Source organism: Punica granatum, chromosome 7 (genome assembly GCF_007655135.1).
Source record: "Punica granatum isolate Tunisia-2019 chromosome 7, ASM765513v2, whole genome shotgun sequence".
In the NCBI taxonomy this organism is placed as follows: domain Eukaryota; kingdom Viridiplantae; phylum Streptophyta; class Magnoliopsida; order Myrtales; family Lythraceae; genus Punica; species Punica granatum.
In genome coordinates, this window is record NC_045133.1 from 8,433,578 (window position 1) to 8,456,852 (window position 23,275).

Below are 23,275 nucleotides of genomic sequence, written 5' to 3' on the forward strand. Positions count from 1 at the left end.
GAAACCCGGACATATCGGGTTAGAAAAAAAAAGGAGAGAGAGAGAGATAAATGAGGAAAACTGGAAAGAGAGAAAAAAGTGGGGCAGTTAATTATTGTTGTGTGGTTAATGTACTATATCGTTCTTTAATCTAATTATTATAATTTTTTAACAAAATTCTGGAAAGGACATTTATAAAAAATGAAAATTGAACAAAAACTTGACTTTTCCTTTTTACAGTAATACAAATATATCACGTTCAAACACTACATTGAAGTGAGCGGTCTTTGGACTTTTAAGTGACATGATATACCATAACCAATGGCAACTGAATGTTACAGAATGTAAGAGTACGTGCTATCTATCGCGAAGGCATCTATTTTATATCATGGTAATAATAATCGGCTAGATATTGGTGATGGTGGAATGTTAGACATTTTCCGATTAATCCGTCGCATCTCGTGACATATGCAATGGAGCAATCTAGGATTACAATTAATTATACAGAGAATCTTATAAACAAAAATAAAAAGGGTTAATAGTCTAAAAAAAACGACATTTGCACTTTTTATGATTCTAGTATGACCTTTCAAAAATTACTCAGAAAAGCAAACCTTTCATTTTAGTCTTAAATTTAGCACGACGTTAAATTTCCGTTAATTTTAACGGTAGTGTCACGTGTCATCATGTTATTGAATGAGTGAATTTCACTTATTTTTATTTTTTAAATGGTTTCTAAAAAGTTATTAAAAAGAAAAAAAGGTCGACTGATGGGTTGAGGCTCTTAGGAGGAAGGGGCCGGCAGTGATGGCCTCGATTGCGGCCACCACCTCCCCAATCGGGGTCGGCGACGACCACTGCTATCGTCGCTGACCTCATCTGGGGCGATGGTGGCTGCAATCGGGGTCGGCAACGATGAAGGGGTTGCCACCTACCTCGATTGGGGCGGTGGTGGCCGCAATCGAGGTCACCACCGCTGGCCCCCTCCTCCTAAGGGCCTAAGCCCGTCAACCGACTCCTTTGTTTCAATTTCTGAAATTTTTTTAATAAAATAAAAATAAGTGGAATCCACTCATTAAATAGCTTGACAACACGTAATACTATCGTTAAAATTGACGAAAATTTAACTCGTGCTAGATTTGAGACAAAACTGAAATGTCGTACTTTTCTGGGCTATTAATTCAAATAAAAATTAATTCACGCTAAGAATAAAACATGTATGCATTTATTTCACTAGTAAGACCCGCAGCAGGGGCATACAAGTCCTTTCCTCAATACACGACTTGGCAAAATTGAGTTCAAATAATTTTGTTTCCTAGTTAATGAAATTTTATATTTGGAATTTTGGAGGGAAAAATATTCAGATCCCTTTCACCTGATTATAACACAGCAGAACTTAAAGAAATATCGAAATTTTTCCGTCCCTAAGCTTCGGTATGAGATCACGTTGATGAACGTTCTACGCGTGCTTCTCCATGAGCGTCCTGAACAACTCTTCCGGGGCTGTCAACAGAGAAGAGCACAGACAGTAGACCAGAAGAAAAGCCGGTTAGCCCGATAAACTAGTAGAAGCTACTGCTTAACCGACAACTGAGAAGAAAGTTGGTTGTTGAATTGGGAGCTCCAGTCAGTTTGTATGTTACCTTGCAAACCCGTGAAATTTTTGTACTGCTCGAAGCCCTGTCGGATCAGCATCTCAGTTCCGTACACAATGATAGCTCCAGACTCTCTGGCTTCTCGGAGGAGCCTGGTGTCTTTTGGCGTGTAAATGGCATCAAAAACTAGGCAGTAATGTCTTAAAGCTAGCTGCAGAATTAGAGGAATGAAAATCCGGTTAGCCCATACATGGACGATGAACTTGTGAAGGAACTCAAGACATGATTAGACTTTCAAATTCATTTCTTGGTATCTGCACTGATATAGTTTTCGAAATTGTTCAGCGATGCCAGCATGCTTTCTATCTTAATGTCTGTCAATTTGGGCAATGAAAGAGAAGGCAAACCTTGGGTATTGGGGTCCCATCGGCATTTGGTTTCATGCCAACAGAGGTAGTATTGGCAAGAACCATCCTGTCTTCCGGGTGGAAACTAGCGACTTCATCAAGAGTCATAGCTTGCCCTCCTACCTTATCAGCCAGTTCTTTGGCTCGTTCTGCAATAATAACACAATTTCTATTGTTATCCAAATATATATATATATATATATGTATGTATGTATGTATGTCTCGAGACAATGACCGAACCGTCTTCAATCAAACATCAGCTCACTTCCTTGTCAAAAGCAGCGGTTAACTACAAGGAACTTGGGCATACCCAGTGTTCGATTGGCAACAACAACCCGAGCACCCTTTTGGGCAGCTCCATAGGCAAGTGACTTCCCAGCTCCGCCAGCTCCAAGTACAACAAATAATTTACCCGCCAAAGGCGAGCCCACTCCGGGAGTTGCACCATTTAGCTCTGTAACATGTCAGATATTGAATCAAACGTAATGATCATGGTCTGGAGCAGTAGAAAATAAGAAAATAGCTTGAAAGACAAGAAAAGAACCTCGTAGTCCATCCTCGATCGCAGAGATAGCACCAATATAGTCCGTGTTGAAAGCAGTCAGCGTCCCATCAGGTCTCCTCACGATGTTATTAGTGGCACCGATTTTCTGTAGTGAATCGGTGTGAAGAAATTAGAATTTAATGAGATTAGAAAGAATTTGTAGCCAAGGAAACAAAGAAATGAAAGGTAAGTCCACAGATTACCGACTAAGTCGTCAAAAGACTGAAAATTACCTTGGCAATGGGGTCGATCTCGTCCATGCATTTAACTGCAACTTCCTTGTGAGGGATTGTGCAACTGTACGGAAAAGCACAGAGATAACAGCTTAAAAAGTGCAAAACACGAGAGTAACTGATAAATCTTAAAATGCCACAATAGGTATAGAGGAATGAAACGTTTGAAAATACTATTTCACCACACGACATCGGATCTTCTTCCAAAACAAATCCATATCCGTGAATGTCTGAATCTGTACCTGCATCCAGCAACAAAGTCTACAGCCGAATAGGCCTCGAAGAACTTCTCGACGTCATCCACCAAAAGGTGCACATAGACTGCATTGAGACCGACCGACTTGAAAGCTGCATTAAACAGAAGAGGGCTCTTGCTATGGCCTACAGGCTTCCCGATAATGCCATACACTTTAGTGTCTGGCCTTATGAGTCGGAAGTTATAGAGATCCAACAAATCCTTTGCCAATGGTTGACCCGGAGCTGATATAGCACTGGTATCGAGGGCACCATAAGTGAGATATGCTCCGAACTTTGGGCTAAGTAGCCGGGAAATAAGGCCCCTCTCTCCCATAACAATTCCTATTGTTGGAATCTGCATAGACATGGCATTAATGAGTCATTGAGATAAAATTATCAGACGTTATAAAAGGAGACACCTACTATTAGCATATTGAGGATCCCAAACAACATCGATCATTCATAAAGAACACGCATATTTGGGGATGGTATTTAAGGAATGAACAGGCTGTTTCCTCCCTAACTTTTAATTAATATTTCTGGCTAGATTCTGTACAATTATATGCAGACAGATACACACACATATCATATATGCAGCAGCTAAAAGTAACAGCACGGGATATCAAATAGCCCGTGATGCAGTTCCATGAGCTCATGAGTGCGACCCCAGTCTAACGGGTTGACTAGACTTTCCCAGGACAACATAATCACCAATCCAGAATATAAGTTCAATAGAGTTCAGGAATAAAAGGGACCTCTTCAAAGCAAAAACAGATGAATTTGATGGGTTCATTTGCAGATTTGGTTTTTCAAAGAATCAGTTAAATACATTCTCAGTCGGATCCATCCAACTGAATGGTCCAATCACATTCAATACAACAGAAATGGCAACCAAACATTGTTCACGGGTTCCTCGATATGCCAATAAGCAACAGTTTATTGGATAAATAGCAACCTGAGAGTGGACCATTATTTGGAAAACACGTGCACAGTCCGTAATGTCCAAAGCGGTTGTTGCTACTTTAACGATGTCAGCCCCAGAAGCTTGTATTCTAGCTACAAGATTCCCGATGGCTTCAGAAGATGGAGTATTGTGGAAGTTGTGGGAGGAGACAATGACTTTGAAGTTGTCTGGCTTCTTTCCATGAATAGAATTAATGAACTCATAAGCGACCTGCAAAATTTGACGATATTCAATCATTTGCATACAGCTTGGGGGATTCAAACCAGCAAGGGAAGCATTCATAGGGAAAACCGATAAATCAGTAAAATATAAAGTACAAGATTTTGTCTCTTTAAACATGAGCTCTTTGCTTACATGCTTTGTTTCCTACTCATCAGTTTCTTTGGAAAGCCAGAAACCAGTTCACTAAAAACTCGAAAACGTTCTAAAATAGGATAAGAAGCGACACCGTCTTTTTCTGACTCATGGGAAAACAGGTTTGAAAGACTCTAATCCACAGTCAAACCATTGTAGTCTCACCTCAAGCTCGATATCAACATAGCTGGCGCCCAGGTGCATAGCCAAACGTAGAGCATCTTGTCTCTTGTTGTCGTCCCCATCATATTGACCGCCTTCCCAGAATGGTCTGAAAATATGTAAAAAAAATAAATAAATTCCCCACGGTTAAAGTCAAGCTATTGAAATCAAGAACGGATGACCAGGGCGAATTGCTATCCCTGATGGAAGTACATTGGCCGGTTGAATACCGAGAGAGATTTCAGCATACTAAGTAAACTATTCAGTCATCGAGCATGTTACAGAAGTTGCTAAATCTATGTTGGTCCAGTGTCGACCTCGTACGATGATAACTCGTAAGACAAACTGCAATGAATACTTCAAGGAATTTACCTGTAAGTGACAAGGGTGGGAAGAGGAGACCGTTTGATGAGGATCTCGAGGTCCTGGAAAGGATTGAACTTCCTCAAGCAGTCCAACCGAACCTCGACGACATCTGCCCCGATCTCCTTGGCCTTCCTCATCTCAATCAGCATCTGATCCACGGTGGTCCCCATCAGGGGAGTGCACAGTAAAGTCGGGCTACCCCTCATCCCGCTCGTGCTCGTTTGAATATCAGATACCGCAAGCTGAAAATTTTGCCCAAACACACCGAATCAAACTCGAGCAGTGATACTAAATGACACCGTAGTCGCAGTTCGACTCGCCCGACACGTGATCACCGAGTCTCAAAGTTAACGAATATGCGAAATGTTTTGACGGGAAAGAAAACAGAGGGGAATGAATGGATGCATTACCGAAAGGCTTCCCATGGCGATGGCGAGGGTGTCGGCGGAGTCGGGGTCTTCTTTGGGGTGGTTTTGGTACCAGTAAGCAGCCTCTCAATGGCAAGAATGTGAGGGAACGATTGGTTTAACTCCATACTTATATTTCTCAGCCGCCGAAACAGAATTTAGGTGGGGGGGGATTGAAGGAAGAGGATGATGGAGGGAAGAAGAAGCACAAGGAGGAGAAGAGGAAGAAGAAGGTGGGTTGAGAGAGTTGAGAGGTGGGTGTGATAACAACAACGTCAGTCTGTTTAATTAGTTAACTCTCTCTCTTTCAGCAGAAAGGCGGAAGGAAGAAAGAACTTTAGGTGGAATTATTAAATCAATATTTTTATATCCAAAAATGGCGGCTGAGTCTTCCAAACGGGTCCGGGTTCGGTACGGTCAGCCGCCTCTGGGGTGGTGTGTGTGTTTTTTTTTTTGTGTAAATATTGATATCTGAAAATTCAATTGGGGCCGGCTAATCAAGTCGAGTCAGATGAGACCACTAAGAGATAAAATTCTCCCGACGTGAATTTTCTGTATTCACAAGAACTCGAACCTAAGATCTTGCCTAAAAAGTCGAACCGTTTGAACCGATCCACATTGATTGTGTTTTCTTTTTTTGATAACTAGTTGATTATTCTCCAACCTTGAAACTGAGAGAGGGGAGGGAAATTGAGGTTGTGGTGGCGATTTCGGCCGTCACAAGCCCAATCGAGATCACTGGTGATCTCTCCGACCATGGATGAACTCGACTGGGGTTGTCGTGTCGGAATTAGTGCACCATAGTCTCAATCCACTTCCTCTCTCTCTCTTGAGAGGCCACCGTGGGGCAGTGCTTGCCCAGTGAGATCACCAGTGACCTCGAATGGGGCTGTTGCGGGGCGGAATCAGGTGACCACAGCCCCAATCTACCTTTCTCTAGAAAGAAGGCCACTTTGGGGCGATGGTTGTCCGGTGAGAGTACTAGTGACCTAAATTTACTTCCCCCCTCTTTCTCGAGAGGCCACTTTGGGATAGTGGATGCCCAAAGCCAACCACCATCCCCCCATGCAAGATCTAACGACCTCTGGGTTGGCTAGCGACCTTGTTTGAAGTGGTGGTGGCCAAAGTCGGGCAACCACGGCCCCTTTCCGAGTCTTTGTTCTATTTTTTTTTTAAATATAGTTCTGAAATGCTAAAATTAAAACTAATTTTCGTTATTAATTTCTATTTTTCAAAAATATCAAACAATGGGTATATTGGGTATATTGGTAGATTGGTAATTTTACAAATCTAGTAATGAACCAAGTACTTCATTGGGATAATGAATATCATTGGGTTTTTAATTCCCATCCCATCCTCCCCATAAAGCCTATTTAATCCGCGCAAAATTCTATTTAATCCACGCGACCAAATGTAGCCTTAAATGTCAAACCAGACTCGCTGATGTCTATACCTAGTCGTACTGGCTTGACCAGCCAGAACATTAAAATATTGTTCGAGTAATGCGACGGAGTCTTATCTCGGGAAAGTCCCCGTTTCGCTAGGACGGCTCCTCTCATAAAAACAAAGGGGTAATTCGAACGGGGTCCTGGTAAAAAAAATCCGTCGATTGCAGAATAGCCTCAACCACATACCATCAGACAGCGGTTAACAGCCTCGACCCCAGGCAGCAATGCTCGTTGATGATGAGCTTGGAAGCAATGGATACATACAACCCACATAGGAATCGAATCAAATTTCCCTAAAACATCTCCCACTGAACTTTGACTATCAATTTACGAACATCGCAAGCACACCAAAAGATATTAACAGAGAGGGTGCAACTATCTGGTTAGCCTTCCAGGGAGGGTCAGCCCTAAGGTTGACGTTAAAAGAAGAGAATCTACTAACCACCAGGAGATGTCAAGAACACTACAGCCCCGCCGTTATATGTGCAAAAGGGCGCTGTCAGAAAGAGGGACAGTGCGAGAATGGATTTGCACATCTCCTAAAGCCCATGAAAAGGTTCCCCCGAAACCGCACCTTCAGATATGCTGACATGGGTTGTTTCAATGACAATATCTGCCACAACCAGAGTCAGCTCGAAAATGAGATTGGAAGGGACCGTCATCGTCCTCTGGGTCCAAGAACTGGGCCCTACCAGTAGGCTTCACAAAAGGTCCGCTGGCTATACCATGGAACCGCTGCTTCTTTGGGTAGAACTTGCGAGGAGGAGGGGGTACAAAGTCGGGGTCCAATTCTCCGATGAACTTAGTCTTCCTCTTCTTCTGCCACCGAGGTTGGCTCTTAATAGTAGTGTTGCTCCCAGAAATAGAAGAAGCGACTGTAGAACTCGCTTGCTCAGTCGTGTGTCTCTCTCCATCGCAGTAATCTGACTTGCGCTTTGTACCAGCAAGAGGTTTCGCTGCTTCGGACTCCTCTGACTTCCGCATTCTCTCTTTCTGTTTATTTAGACTTTCAATGTATTCCTCCAATTCTTTAGACGGGTACATGGACTCCAGCTTGCACAAGCTGATGCATTTGATCGCATCTTTTGCAGCAGCTACTCTTACGTCAAATGCCTTATTCTGCACAACCAAGGTGAGCATACAAAAATTAAGGGGGGAAAAATGGGGAAAAAAAAAAAGGGACCTGTTTTCATGGAACTATAAGGGTGAAACTACCTGGACTGGGATGGTAACAGTTTGTCCCCTCAGTAGCTCGTCTCCCTTATTTTCCCAGTGTGCCAGATGATCCTTTAGTATAGCAACGACAGGGAATCTTGATTCGAGTTCCATGGCATGGATGTATTTGACAGCATTAAGCCTCTGATTCTTCTTAATTAGGCCTTCGATGAAATCTAGTCAAAGAGGAAAACATAACATGAAAAGAAATATAATGAGTTGCAGTAAGATTTACAGCTGGAGGGTTCAGAAAGTTGTAGGGAAGGAATAACTCACTAGGAATAAAATCTTGCAGCCCGTGGCGTTGACAAGAGTCAGGAACTTCTTTGCACCAAACTGAGGGATCCAAAAGACAAGTAACTTCATTGGCATCAAGAAGCACTTTGAAGGCATCGAGAAATTGCAGCAAAAATATTACTCCGATGTGATTGTCTTTTGTCTTTTTCAAGTTCGATTTATAAATCATGGCGAATTTTCTCGCTTTTTGGTTTAACTGTGGATTAACCTTATATGAGAATCCTTTCAATTCCTTCAGCAGTAAGATAGACCGCTTCACAGGGATCCCCAGCTCAGACGAAGATTCATCTTTTCCTGAGCCTGATGAATGGGGGCCCTGAATAACATCAAAGGCGAGATCTGCTGGTTCTGATGAGGACTTGAGTAAATGAACAATTTTCTGCTGCACCAACTTATCTTGCATGTCTCCCGTTAGTAACTGCCTTAAAACCTCTGCACCCACATCAACAGGACTGTGTTGATGCTCAGACTGAGCATTCTTCGGTGTAGTTGACCTGGCATCCAAAGGTGCATCTTCCTTTGAGAGATGATCTGTCAAGAGTACAAGAACATATATTACTTGCTATGCCTGTGAAAAATGAAATGGAGTTATAAACAAAGATGGCACTCCTGCACTAGGAAAAGCTGATAAGGAATGTTAATAAGCATACTTGCTATGGTGGCAATGAATTCTCAACAGGCACTAACAATTTCACTGCTAAATCAGGAACAAAACCTCGGTTTACAGGAACTGCAGAGATTTCCTTCTGAAAACCAACTCTTAAGTTTCATTTATTTACTTTTCCTTTTTGCAGTGTATGTAGAAATACAATTCAATCAAATATAGCTAGTGTCTTTTATCTTCTCTGGAGAAATTTCTATTTCCTCCATAAGTTTTGTTTAAAAATGACTAATCACCAGGTCTTCCATTAACTTTATAGAACATTTTCTGTCTTCAGAGTTTTTTTTTTACAAGCCAAAAACTGTAGAATAGACCTCCCTAAAGATTGATTACATACTAAAACAAATGATGTCTGCTTCACAGTTCCATTCCAAAAGGTGATTGGCACCGCATGGCAAGGTAAGCTAAGAGGAAATCATTCTCCACATGAGGTCCGAGAAACTTATTTCACCGAAGCAGTAACAGCATTATGAATGTGTGGAACCCACAATTATTAATTAGTTGTAATTGCCCCGGTCAGTCAGACTCTGTGAAGGCCTTCCTTTCGTTTATAGAGTCCTGCACTACCTTCATGGGCCTTTGCAAGGCTTTGCTGGCCTATACGAGTTTTGCCTAAAAACCAGAGGTCTAGAACCCTGGAGATTAGAGATCTTGGTAGTGCTGTGGGCCAAATGTCAACTGCCAGCAATGTGGCAATTGACTAGAAGCTGGGCTGGCTTCTAAGTGAGGTGCCTGATATAGGAAGATCTTAGCCAGCACAATTATCTAACATGTCATTATAAGGAAGACTTGAGTTTTGGTTTTTCACCAGGGGAACCTTAATAATTTACACTTAAGTACTTTTGCTATCTATCCTGGATTACAGGAAAATGCTAATTTTCTCCTAGTCCTATGCCTTGAGGGTCAAGCACCCTCGACAAAAATGACTCAGTCAATGTAGGTTGACAGACATCATATTCTTAGATCATCTTTAAATATATGCCGGGTACTAATTTTTCGTAGTTCCTAATGGTTCTCATGCACAGTAAGCACCTTGACATACCATAACACCAAGTGCTTGAATATGGTTTACCTTGGTGGGTAGGTAAGCCTACTAGCTGCTCAGACTCTGCGTCCATTGGCTGAACTTGATTATTATCAGCAAGAATACTTTGTGGAGCTTGCTGAGATTTATCGGGTTGAGACTGCTCCATACTTCTCTGCCGCCGCATTAGGGTATCTGGAGCTACTATCACAACAGCTTTCTCAGCCATTGAACAGTTGGCAGTTACAGGCACAGTAGACGGAACAGGAGAACAAATCCTGGGAGAACCACGCATATCATTTGATTCTTGCAATTTAGTCCTATTACCAACTGTTGCAGCTGCTTTTATTCGATCTGCAAGTTGCTTCTCCAGTAAACTGATGGCTTTCTTTATCTCTACAGGGCTAAATCCCGCATTAAGCTTGTGATCTTGAATGCACCTCATAGCAGCTTTCAGATCACCTATCCTTTTATTTGTAGCCTGAATCTACAAGATGGCAGCAATCCCAGTTAGGTGCTAAACTAAGATATATTCAACAGAAGGGCAGAAAAATAAAGACCTGTACCGTTTCTTCCGGTGAACTATTTTCATTATCACTGATTGCCTTGAATGCACTCCTTGACATATCCATAAACTCCTTCATGATGGGACGTGGAGGAAACTCACTAAGCAGATCAAATCTAGAAGCAAACTTAAGAGCAGCAAGGTGCTGCTTTTTCCCCAAGAGATCTTGAATAAATCCTGCCAATGAGATTACCATTACCATAAGAATACCAATCTCAGTTATTTGGCCCGTTTGTTTTCAGGATTAAAATCACAAAAATTTTAACTTTAACTTTAACTCAACCCACTACACAACAAAAATACACATTTCCAAGTCAAAAATTTTAACTTTAACTTTAACTCAACACACTACAATTCCACAGTCAAAATCAAAGTTACTTTAACTCTGAAACCAAACGCATTGTTAATATGTGAACACGATGGCATCAATGCACTTAGCTAATAAAAGGAATTGTAGAAAGCAGCAGAGTAACGCTATTGGGATTCAAAAAAGACCAGCTTTATTATTTGTTCCACTTTTACCATAATGGTTGACCTAATAATTTGTCGTTTTAGTTACTTCCCTTGCTCTTCTAATCTCCATATTTCTATGGAAACTCCTTCTGCAATCCCTATCTCATCAAGATGATAGAGAAACAGTGGCATTATGCAAAGCATCAAAGAGAATAAAATCATCATCCCATAATTAATAAAGCCACAGTGGTACGGGAAATACCTGGAATCTCATCTCTAAATCCTAGTACCCTGCACAATTCCGGTACCCGTCTCCGGTGAGCAATAACCTTCGCATAACGTAATAGCTCATTGACATCAAAAGCATTGTGACAATTATAACTAGCTATGAGGAGCAGAAATCCCAATATTTGACAAGAATGATTGTTATCTGGCTTTAACTTAGTGAACCAATCGAACGATAATTTCGTTGCTTCCGACTTGATGTCCTCCTTGATGTCAGGAGAAATCTTCATCAATTGCTCCAACAATAAGATACAACTTGCCCTGACAGTACTCCCTTTGAACTCCACGACCCCCTTCTTCAGATGTGGAGGGAAGAACCCTTCCATTGCATCCAAGACAACCTTGGCAGGGTCTGGATACATCCTAAGCAGGAATGATACTCCATCCCGAATTCTGTCATGATCGTCCCGGCACTCATTGAGAAGAACCTGCAAGCTCTTCCCATCCACAGCGACAAAACCTCTCAGATTTGCATTCTCAAGATTTTTACATTTTTCCTCGTACTGCTTTGCTTTCAGTTCAACCTCTTTCGAGGTTTCTTCAAGCTTTCTTTCCATCAGATTGAACTTCTCAACCTGCTCTTCGAATGCTTTTTTACTGGACTCCAGCTCTTTGTGCCGCCCTTCAAGTTGCTTTTCTTTCACCGCCGATTCCCTAAATTGATCATCCAATTTCTCTCTATCGAACTTAGTCTTGAACTCCGTTATTACAAACTTCTGGACTCGCTCGTCAAATTCTCTTTTTCTAGCCACTAGCTCTTTGTGCTGCCCTTCAAGTTTCTTAGCTTTCGAGTCCAACTCCCTCGATTCTTTGTCCAATTTCTCGCTGTCGGAGGCTAACTTCTTCATATTCGATTCCAACTCTCTAAGCCCCACCTCAAATTTGCCCCTGTCCACTTCAAAGATCCGCCTTCTTGATTCAAGATCTCCCAAACGCACTTCGAGTTGCTTATTTTTCTTCTCAAGCTCTTGAGCTCTCCGCTCGACTTGGTTTTCTTTCAATTCAAATTCTCTGAATCGCTCATTAAATACTCCTCTATCACGTTCAAATCTACTCTTGTTCAACTCAAGCTCTCTGCTTCGCTCTTCCACTTCCTGATTTTTCAAATCAAGCTCATCGAGTCTCTGCTCGATCCACCGTTCTTGGGACTCCACTTCTCTCGATCTTTCCGACAACTTCACCCGGTCCGATTCATATTGCAAATTTGCCAATTCGAACTCCCTGACTCTCTCATCATAACGCTTCTCTTTCAACTTCAACTCCGCCAATTGCTCTCTCAACTTTGCACTCACCGCTTCCACTTTCTTCTCTTTCCTCGCAACCTCCTCAAACCGCTCGTCGATCAACCGCTGCAACGACGCGCTCTGCGACTCGAAACTCTTCTCCTTCTCCTCAATCTCCGACAGCCTCCTCTCAACCGCCGTCTCAATCTCCCTCCCCTTCTTCTCAATCGCCAACCGGTACTTCTCGCCGTACTCGTCCGCCCTCGCGTCCAGGTCCTTGCACTGCTCCTCTATCAACGCCTCCAGGGCCTCAAACTCGTGCTGCTTCGCCTCGACCTCGAGGAGAATCTCCCGGAGGGACTCCTCGGTGGAGGAGAGCTCATTCCGCTTCCGCTCGAGGGCCTCGTGCACGGCGGCATAGTGCTCCTCGAGGTCCTTCCACTGGAGCGAGAGGAACAGGAAGTTGTCGCGGAACGAATCCTTCTTCATCTTCGCGACTGTTAAGTCGGTGGGGACGACGGCGCCGTCCATGGAAGCCGGCATGCCAATGCTGCTGCAACGGGCAAGGTAGAGATCCGATCCTAGTCCTGCAAGGAAAGCAGGAAGGGAAAGCTTGTCTTCTCAGTAATGGCGGAACTTAACGGCAGCAGTTGCCATGGAAGAGAGATACAGAGAGAGAGAGAGAGAGAGAGAGAGAGAGAGAGAGAGAGGGGGGGGGGGGGAGGGGTTAATCAGGAATTAATTAATGAGTGATTAAGGCGCTAATGGGCGGTTTTCAATGGGAGTTTCGGAGCACTGGTCACGATTACATAGGCAACAGAGACGGCGGTGGGGCCCAACAGACTCTGCTACGGGACAGGCGAAATCTAAATCTTGGTTTTCTTGGGGCCCACGAATAGTATATTGATTCTTCGATAGGAATTTCAGTTTGGTCCCCACTTTTTCTTTGTTTCCGAATATGCCCCTAATGATTCTGTGGCCTCAGTTTATGCCCCGTCATTTGATATCAGGCCCATGTTCAGCCCCGGAAAGCTGGGGAGATGATGCAACTGCTGGAGAAGAGGAGGACGAAACGGGGATTTCGGAGCATCCTAGTGAATGTCAGGGTAGTTCATGGATGCATCGTTGCCGGTGAAACGACACAAAAGGAAAATAACTTTCCTGCTTCACAAGAAATCATGGCGTTTTATGAAATTGATCGAGAATTACTGAAACTATGAGCTACTGTCTAATTAACGCTCAAAGATTTTCTGTTATCAAAAGCAAATTTCACAATGGTCTACCACCGGACAATCTGATTTACTTTCGGGATTTTTTTTTCCGTCTTTCATGACAGAGGTGTGCATAGATATCGAATATATTCGGAACCGATTGTAATTTACCACTTAAGGTAGAGTTCATATAGTAATTTAAGGAACCAGTGAAAATAGATTTCAGTTCCGATTCCAACATACAGGGTACCCACGGAATTGGTACTCGGATCTATATTTCTTTTATGAAAGGATTATTTTATATTTACATAATTATCTATGTGCGATGTAATATCTATAGAATTATAATGAGAGCTTATTTATTTTGTTTACTAAGAAGAGTTATATCATCCCTTTTTTACTAATTAGCCACATAATCTTTTAATTGCGGATAGATTCTTATTCCAGATTTTAACAGGATAGGGTCCGGTTCTAAAATCTTGAAATATGTTCCTTACATAATAGAGTTCAGGTATCGTGAAAAAAATAAGATTCCCGAACCCACACACTCATATTTCATGATATGATCGTGGAAAACTTTGGGGGTATTGCACTTTACTTTCAACAATAGGGTAAAATAATAGAGTTTAAACGGCAGGGGGCAGATCGAGAAAAAAATATAATGACCAAAAAGAAAAAAAAAAGTCAAATTTCAGGGGGGAAATAAAAATTGACCTTCATTCAAGGGGATTTCTTTTTGCTGGGATTCATTCAAGGGGATTCTTGACTGGGAAGGACATGATATCCATATATATCTATATGTGAAATTTAATAGGATCTTGGGGATTTGACCAAAATCAACGGGAAGACGTACAAAATCTAATTTGGGAAGGAGTTAACATTAGTCAAGGATGTCATTTATACTTATGCTTACTAATATATAGAGGGACAGCTTGGTGTCTCTAACAATTATTGTTTGCATAATTTTACCAAATTATCCTAATTTTTTTAATTAGCTAGAAGGAAAACATTACAATAAATAAATATAAAGTAAACTAATAATTTGTCCGTCAAGAGATCGATGTTATATTAAATTTGACTTCAAAAATTTTTTACATCAATTTTGATATCGACCTATTAAATGTACGTCATGTTGCTTCTTCCGTCTGTCTGCCGTTAAGAATTCGACGGAACCCTCTGATAGAATGAGTAATATAATGTACATTTAATAGGTCAATTTCAAAATTAATGTAAAAAAAGTGAGAAATAATGTCACATCAGATATTTTCGTCTACTATTGGATGGTAGACACACAGAAGGGGTCATATAATGTATACTAAATCTTTCAAAATTTAATTTGATGTAAAAAATTTCTTGAAGTCTGATTTGATATAATATCAATCTCGAGACAAATGTTTACTCATAAATATATGGATAAAATAATAAAACTATTTTAGTGCGTTTAATTTCAGAGTTAAAGTTTTGAATTTGTAACTTTAATTTTTATTGTGGAAAAAAATAAAAAAAAATATAAGGTCTGTGGACCCCACTAGTTTTGTTGTATAGTATATTGGGTAATGTATGTAATTGTCTATTGAATAATAGATGGGACCCATCAGTTTGACTTTGAAAAAATATATTTTGTTGTATAGTGTATTGACTTAAAATTAAAAATAAAATTTTAAACCGCGATTTCGAAACCAAACATAGCGTTTAAATTTTAACCACACTCCTATTTTCCGTCTCTGCCACTACTTTCTTTCCCTCAAGTCTTATATCTTTTTTTTTCTTTTTTTAAATTTTTATAAATTTACTCGTGCAATGTCAATTTACAAACTTTTTTATTTAATACTGATTAAAACTTAATATTTCAAGATATGAAATCGGGATGTAGGTTGATCATGTTATGAGGCCCGAATGAAAATTTTATAAAATTCATGACGCGGACTCTAGTGCCATGTTATTAGCGATTTGAGATATCAATTTCCTAACTAATAAACTCCAATATATATTTCCCCAGAAACTTCTAGTAGATACTCCAAATCTTTTTACATGCATAAAATACTGCACTTACAACAGGAACTACGGAACCTAAGGAAACGGGTAATTAGATTGGTGTATGGTAAATAAAAATCTTAAATAATCTCACTTTACAATGATACGGTAAGAAGTCAATAACATTGTTGAAATTGAGACTAATTGCAGCAATTATTGGAATAATTAATGCTCATTCTAAGTTTATTGCAATCTGATTAATGCTTTGTCGTGCCATATGGGAAAAATATAATGGTTAACATCCTTTTCAAAACTTTTTTCAATGTGTATCATAATATTTCGAAGTCTATTGGGTTAGACTAATCCAGTTAGAGTTGGGTTGGTTTACTAAAAGATAAAACTCTCATACCGTAAATTTTCTCCATTCACAGGACTGAAATTCGATACATTTTTTTGTCTTGCCATATGAGAAAAATACAACGGTTGACATCCTTTTGAAAAAAAATTTCAATGTGTATCATGATATTTCGAAGATTATTGGACCAGACTAATCCAGTTGGAGTCGAGTTGGTTCACTGAGGAATAAAACTCTCATACCGTGAATTTTCTCTATCCACAAGACTTGAATTCGAGACATTGTTTATGAGAATAAATTTCAAACCACTTGAACCAACCTATATTGATGCATTCTATTGATAATTTGGAACAAATAAAAGTTTCCATTGCAATATACTTCATGAAATGATATAACATAATATATTTAGTTAGGTCTTAGAAAATAGAAAGTAGAATAAGAAACATTCATCCGTATTATCCAAGCGCTGAGTTGGGCAACGATTCACGTGTGTTCCCTCACAGGTAATGACTTCTATATATTTCTTTAACGTTTTATTTTTTTTTATTATTGTATTAGATTTATATACCTCTCTAATAATTTTTTTTTAAAAGCAGATAATATAACGGACTAATTGCTTGGAAAAGCAAAATTTGCAAATCCAGTACGGTTATGTTTGAAAATTGAGTAGAGAAGACAGAGCATGAGGTTCCCTAGCTTGTCCTAGTCAGCGGTCAGATCATTGCTTTGCCGACATGGTATAGCCACATCGCTGCAGTTGCTGTCTCATCAATAATCGAAAAAAAATACTAATTAATTAATTTTTATCATTAAAATAAAAGAAGATTTATCTATTTCGGCACATTTCCTATATTTTTATTGTGTTTGGCGAAAAAATTAAATTTGATTTTATTTGATTTGAGAAAATAAAAATAAAAATAGTTGAAAAAGTGTATGAAAGAATTTGAAGATGAAGATAAAAAAAATAGCGATTGTATAATTGAATTGATGAAAAAATTATATATAATTGAGAAAATTTAGTATTAAAAATAATTGTAATAATAAATAAGAAAAAAGTACCATAAAGAATTTTAAAAAAAGATTGCGTTGTTGAATTGAGAAAAAAATAAAGTTAAATTTGATTTTTAAATAAACATATAAATAAAAATCATTGGTCAATAGGGTAACGTTTTTTTTTCCCTTTGATCGGAAATATCAAGGAAAACTTTTTCTATGGATAAGTTGTATTTGGTATTTGAGTTGAGTTGAGTTGAATTTTCATTTTAATTGGTTTGTAATGATTGTATTGTTGAATTATGAAAAAAATTGTGAAAAAATAATAAATAGTGGAGAGAAAGTAATAATTGTGTTGTTGAATTATGAAAAAAAATAATAAATAATTAAGAGAATTTAATATTAAAATTTGAATTAAATCGTTTACAAAATTGAAGAAAAATGAAAAAAATAATAATTATGTTATTGAAGATAAGTGAATTGAGCAGAGTAGAATTGAAAAAAAATTTTAAAGGCAAACAGGAAAATGTTAGAAAGTGAATTCCTTGAAAAAAAAGAATTCGTTTTCCCACTTTCTCTCTCTTTTACACATTTTTCCTCCTCTCCCTTCCTTTTCCATCTTTGTTTTTCAATATACTACCAAATATAGAAAAATAAATTACTTTTAGAGTATTCACTTTTCAGGGAGTTTAATATCCTAAACAAACAGAACCTAGAGAATACTTCACTAGTATAGTATTCATTTTCAAAATTATCCACGATAAAATAAAATAATAAAATAAAAATTACTAGATAAAAGGTCAATTAATAAATTTACTTACATTTTACAAGATTCATACTCGCATTAGACGTGACCTAGTGCATTTTTTATTATCTTAAACATTTTGCAAAAATATAATAATTTTAATTATATCAATTAATTTATAAAAATTAGTGGAAGCTTTATTAATAATATTATTGAATTATCTATCTATCTATCTATCTATCTATCTATTTATTATCTTAAACTTTTTACAAAAATATAATAATTTTAATCATATCAATTGATTTATAAAAATTAGTGGAAGCTTTATAAATAATATTATTGAATTATCTATCTATCTATTATTATTATTATACGTGAGAAGAAAGTTTTTGTCTAATTTTCACCTTTGGATTTTACCCTTATTGCATATGTGTTGAATTTATAACAAACACAGGATGATGGATAAAATGGTAAAATCGCAAAAAAAACTATTCAGTAACTCTTTTCCACCTATCTAACCTCTCCTATTTTCTCTCCACTCTCATCCATTTCTCTCTCTTCGTAACGTCACTTCTTCAAATTTTTTCTATTTAATTATTTATTTTACTATTTTTATTTATTTATTTTAATGATATTGTAAAAAAAAAGGTCACCTATTAAAGGTATTATACTTATTTTCACCCAGAAAAGGTGTTATACATTTTTCATATTGATAGTTATTGAATTCAACTTAAAATAAATCAATCATTAAATTTATACAATTCATGTGTTAAATTAATAAATACATTATTTATTGAAAAACTTCCCACACGTACTACGGTTATACGTATAGTAAAATTAAAAGTAATAGAGATAATAAATTATGAGAGAGAGGAGAAGTGAGATAGGGATGGAGATGACAGGAAAAAGCAAAGAGAGAGGGTGAGAGAGTAAGAAGACTGACTAGATTACTATTGTCGCCTTCTACTTATGCCATTATCACCGTTTTTGCTTCTGATATATTTTCGCCATCAGTTAGTCCCAAACTTTGATATTTCGTCGAACATTCATACCCTTCCATTAACATTCGTGACGGAAAATTCCTGGACTACGTTATATGCTACGTCATTTTTCCTTCACGGAATGGTATAAAATGTTAGACATAATATCAACGTTTGGGGCTAATTGACAGTAAAAATATGTCATAGGCAAAAACGGTGACAATGGCATAAGTGGATGACGACAGTGGTGTCGACCCCAGTTTTTCCACATTTTTCACCATTTTTTATTTTTTTATTTAATTTTAGAGAAAATCTTAGATGATTTACCTTACATTGATTGACGCAGCGAGAAATAATTAACATAAATTCTTTAATAAAAAAAATTATAGTAATTATTCGAGTGATTAATATTAATTTTTCTATTTCATGTAATTTAATTAGTGTTTTCTACTCTCACACGATGAAATAGAACAATCCAAAACCTTCTCCTATTTCTCTCTCCTTTCTCTCCCTGTCTTTCCTCTGTTTTTTCATTTTTCTTTACTCTATCCCATCTAATAACTTTTTTCTTTCTATTGTGCTTTTATTAATTAAACTTTTGACTTATAAAAGAAAGTTTTCTATTGCTATGAAAAATTTATATATATTCGAAAATTATAAAAATAGCATTATAGTTTTCTTTAGAGGCTTTAAAGAATCGCAAAAAAATACACTAATTGCGCACAGCACAAGATACAAAATCTTCTAATAAAATTGTAAATTTATTTTGTTAATATATTGTTACTCGTAAAAAAAGGGCATATATTTACATTAATTTTCATTTTAATCAAGTGATCAATGATTCCCGGTGCATGTGTTGCAGCATCTAGTGTAATTGAAGTATGTAAAGAAGGTTGACAACTAAATTAAATGTTGATTTTTGGTACATTAACCTCAGAGAGAAAAAGAAAGAACGGGAAAAGAGAGTAAAAACCACTTTAATACTTAATAGGAGAAGAGAAAGAGAGAGAAATGTGGAGTTAGCGAGTGGATAATTATTTTAGTAAATTTATTCTTCTATATTAATATATAAAGCTAGAGATGGAGCTGTCCGTCTCATTTTTTATTTCCGTAATTGCCCATACGATTTATTTTTAAATTATAAGAGCCACAAAATTAAGGATAACATAGTAATCTCATATGATAATTACCCACCCATTCCTCCCACACTTTTCTCTCTTTTCTCTCACTCCGTTCTCTCTCCTCCCTGTCTTTTCTGTTTTCTCATTTTAAAACTCGTGTTATCAGAATCGAACCGGATATCGAATCAATCGAGATATAAATCATGGATTTATGAATTCAATCGGGTTCGATAGATCGAACAACCTGTTTAATTATAAATAAATAAATAAAGTTTTTATTATTTTAAGAAAATAATATAAAATACATGAAATTACTCCACAAGTTCACATTTCATTTTGCAGAACATCTCTGCTAAATTTGACAACAGCAAAAAGATGGATCTCTCTCCCCATCCCTCCCCCCTCTCAAAAGAAAAGTCTCCAACATTGCCGAGAACGGGAAGTCTCCTCCCCTCTCCTCTCTGTTCTTGTCAGGCGCTTTTTGGCTTCGTTCTATTGGTATCGCCTGGCCAATTTGTCGCTTCCCGGTCGTTGCAATCCGATGGCAAAGGTAAACCCGAAAATGTCAGCTTCTCTCTCTCAATCACACTTTATGAGACCTATTCTCCTTGTCTAATCACACTTTATGAGACAATGTTAATGTTTTTTTGGCGTGAATGATGTTTATTTATGTTGATCAACTTATTTAAGTATGGAGTATGGTATATCATCTTATTGTGATGTTTTTTATTTATTAATTTTCATATTTGAGAATTTATAATATCAAACTCGGAGACCCAAAAAACCACCTGAAAAAACCAAGTCCGTTATCGAGTGATTTTTTCGTCATCCAAATTATATTTTGGGTGATTTTTTTTATTTGAAAAGGCCACCTTAGAAACTTGGCACCCACCCATTTAAGTAAAAATACCCACCCCCCCCCCCCCCCATGTACACCCCCCTACTTATGGAGTAGATGTGCTACTTATTTGTTGGACGAGTGTTGCTCAGGTCAATTTGTACTTACAATGACTGATCAATCTCATTGATTCGAAAAAAAACCAATTTTAAGAGGGATCTCAATCTGAGTAATTAGGTACTCGGACCGAAAAAACCGATGGAGCCCAACCCACCCGTTAGAATTCTAAATGATTATTTTATAGTTCACTACGAGGGCTATCATCTCTTGAAGTACAAAGGTGACCTGCTCGCCCCCTTTGAGGAAGGCCTCGTACTGGGTAGCATCGAGCTTCTAGTCCCCTTCCTTCCTAAACCGGTCTTGGAAGCCCAGCTCCTCATCCGGGTACGCGCCGCTGACTTCGTAGTAGGTAGAAGAGGCGGATGGGGGCCTCCTCCTGCCGGTGTACTCGAGACTAAAGCCGAGACGGTGAGGAGAAGAGGGGAGACGGAGGAACAAGGGGTTCGAAGGGAGGCGGATTGGCGTTAGCGGGGGAGCTGCAGGGGGAGAATCGAGGACTTGGACTGTGCTGCTTGCAAGCATTTTAGCTTATGGAGCTTCGGATATGGAGTTTATGGAATTATCGGTAAGTACTAGTTAGCGAAGAAGACTGAAGTCAGAAGACTAGGATTTTCAATTAGTTCATTTTCAAATTTTCCTTTAAAAAATTCTAAACCCATGAACCGGCCGGTTCACATAGGTTCGATGGGTTTGTTTAAAAACCGCTCTGATTTCTTGGTTTGCCGGTTTGTTTATGCATTTTCAATTTCCAAGTTAACCGGCCAGTCCGGTTCAGTTCTGATAACACTTTTTAAAACGTGCCTTTTATTTTGGCAAAAAGAAAAATGCCTTTCATCCAAAAAAAATATTAACGTGCTAAAAAAATCAATTTTGATTTAGCTATCAACCATTTTTTACATTTTTCAATTACATAGTTAGCTTTTTAGTATATTCAATCAAATCTCATATTTTATATTTTATATTTTATATTTATTAGTCTTTTGTATATAATAGAGTTTGACCCACGCTATCTCGGAATTAATAGTATTACCCTCTAAATGGGATGTTTTATAAGTTATTTTCCCGTATTCATGATTTAATAATTTTTATTGGATAAGACCTACTTAATATTTTGTTATATGAAAATTTACATTGATTCATCTTCACATTAATTGAAAAATTATATTAATTCATTTTCAATCAAAAAAGCAAAAAATGAAAACAAAAATGAAAAAGGGAACATAGGGTGGGAGAGGGAAAATACAATTGAGAAGGGCGAGGACGTGTAAGAGGGAAGGAAAGAAATGGGGTGGAATTTTTTAATTGAATTTACCATTTTAACCTTCAATTAATGGTCAGATTAACTAACATTTGTGCACTATAGGCTTTTTTGGAAAATAAATGTTAGACCAAAACACTTCCTTCTCCTTTTTGAAGAAGTATAGAATAGATGAAATTACTATTATATCCTTAATTATGTGGCTGTCTTTAATTATATATATATTTTGTTATGGGATTTTTTGGAAATAAAAAGTTAGACAAATTTTTTTCGTTTCGCTTTATAATAGTATAAATAATGAGGAAGAAAAGAAGAGATCAAAAATTAAGAAAAGGAAAAAAAAAAAGGACGTTTTAAGTTATTAAAGAGAAAGGTAACTGGAAAACGCAAAAGAAGAGAAAAGGGGAAGGAAAAAATGGACGCGGAAGTTATTGAAGGAGAAGTGAGAGAGAGCATGGGAGATGAGGGAGTGGGAGAAAAAAGTAGGATAAAAATGGGTAGTTATATAAATGAAATTACTATTATATTCTTAATTACATGGTTGTAATTAATTATTTTTATTTTGTTAAGGAGATTTTTGAAAAAGAAAAGTTAGACGAAAACTTTTTTTCTGGCTTTATAATAGTATAGATCCACTTTAAATAATAATTTTTAGGACTGTAATTGAAGCCACGCTTATTAAATATATAATGTGAGTGAACCTATAATTATTTTAATAAATTATGTTTATCTTTTTGTAAAATTTTACTGTACATAGTGCGAGGTGTTTCCCTTTATTATATAAAATCAGAGATGGGGATAGTTGATCTCACTTTCTATTTCAATTTTATCCTTATAATTAACTATTAAAAAGAGAACAAAATCCTCTCTTCCAAGTTCTAACTACCCAATAGCACATGAACATGTACTTCCGTAGTTTAGACGTGGAGTAACTCCCACAAGCACTTCTTCATAAACACCTTTGATGCTATTTTTAAGAAACAAAGCAAATAAATTACAGAATGTATATTTTTGCATAAATTACAGAATCTATACAAAAGATTAATGAACAAAAAAATGTAAAATATAAATTTCTATTGACTATGCTGAGTGAGAAGTTAATCATTTATTATTATTACTATGGAAAGTAATTTGTCTAATTTTCATATTCCCAATTTTACTCTTAAAAAATAATAGAATTAATTAATAGACACTAAATTAAGGATAAAATGGTAATTTTAACTTGCATAACTTTCATCTTCTCAAATCCGTCAATTATTCT

General features: G+C 37.5%; 2 protein-coding genes across 5 annotated transcripts; both read right to left on the reverse strand.

Annotated features, from left to right (window-relative positions):
- Window positions 1–1,175: 1,175 nt before the first annotated feature.
- Window positions 1,176–5,439, reverse strand: LOC116215639 (bifunctional 3-dehydroquinate dehydratase/shikimate dehydrogenase, chloroplastic-like). The gene is made up of 11 exons (XM_031551428.1): window positions 5,252–5,439; window positions 4,848–5,083; window positions 4,479–4,584; window positions 3,951–4,169; window positions 3,001–3,350; window positions 2,759–2,822; window positions 2,526–2,631; window positions 2,292–2,435; window positions 1,982–2,130; window positions 1,623–1,785; window positions 1,176–1,482 (listed from the first exon to the last, which is right to left on the reverse strand). The coding sequence occupies exons 1-11, from the start codon at window positions 5,264–5,266 to the stop codon at window positions 1,439–1,441; spliced, it is 1,596 nt and encodes a 531-aa protein (XP_031407288.1). The 5' UTR covers window positions 5,267–5,439; the 3' UTR covers window positions 1,176–1,438.
- A 1,395-nt stretch (window positions 5,440–6,834) lies between these two features.
- Window positions 6,835–13,133, reverse strand: LOC116214048 (FRIGIDA-like protein 5). 4 transcript variants are annotated; one of them, XM_031549284.1, is made up of 6 exons: window positions 11,174–13,132; window positions 10,460–10,635; window positions 9,942–10,374; window positions 8,188–8,739; window positions 7,912–8,087; window positions 6,835–7,815 (listed from the first exon to the last, which is right to left on the reverse strand). In XM_031549284.1, exons 1-6 carry the CDS (start codon window positions 12,960–12,962, stop codon window positions 7,297–7,299), a joined length of 3,645 nt encoding a protein of 1,214 aa, XP_031405144.1. In that variant the 5' UTR covers window positions 12,963–13,132; the 3' UTR covers window positions 6,835–7,296. The 4 variants fall into 4 exon arrangements, with proteins under 4 accessions (XP_031405144.1, XP_031405143.1, XP_031405142.1 ...); XM_031549283.1 differs by having other exon boundaries at window positions 9,942–10,380; XM_031549282.1 differs by having other exon boundaries at window positions 9,942–10,380; window positions 10,454–10,635.
- Between the last annotated feature and the right edge of the window lie 10,142 nt (window positions 13,134–23,275).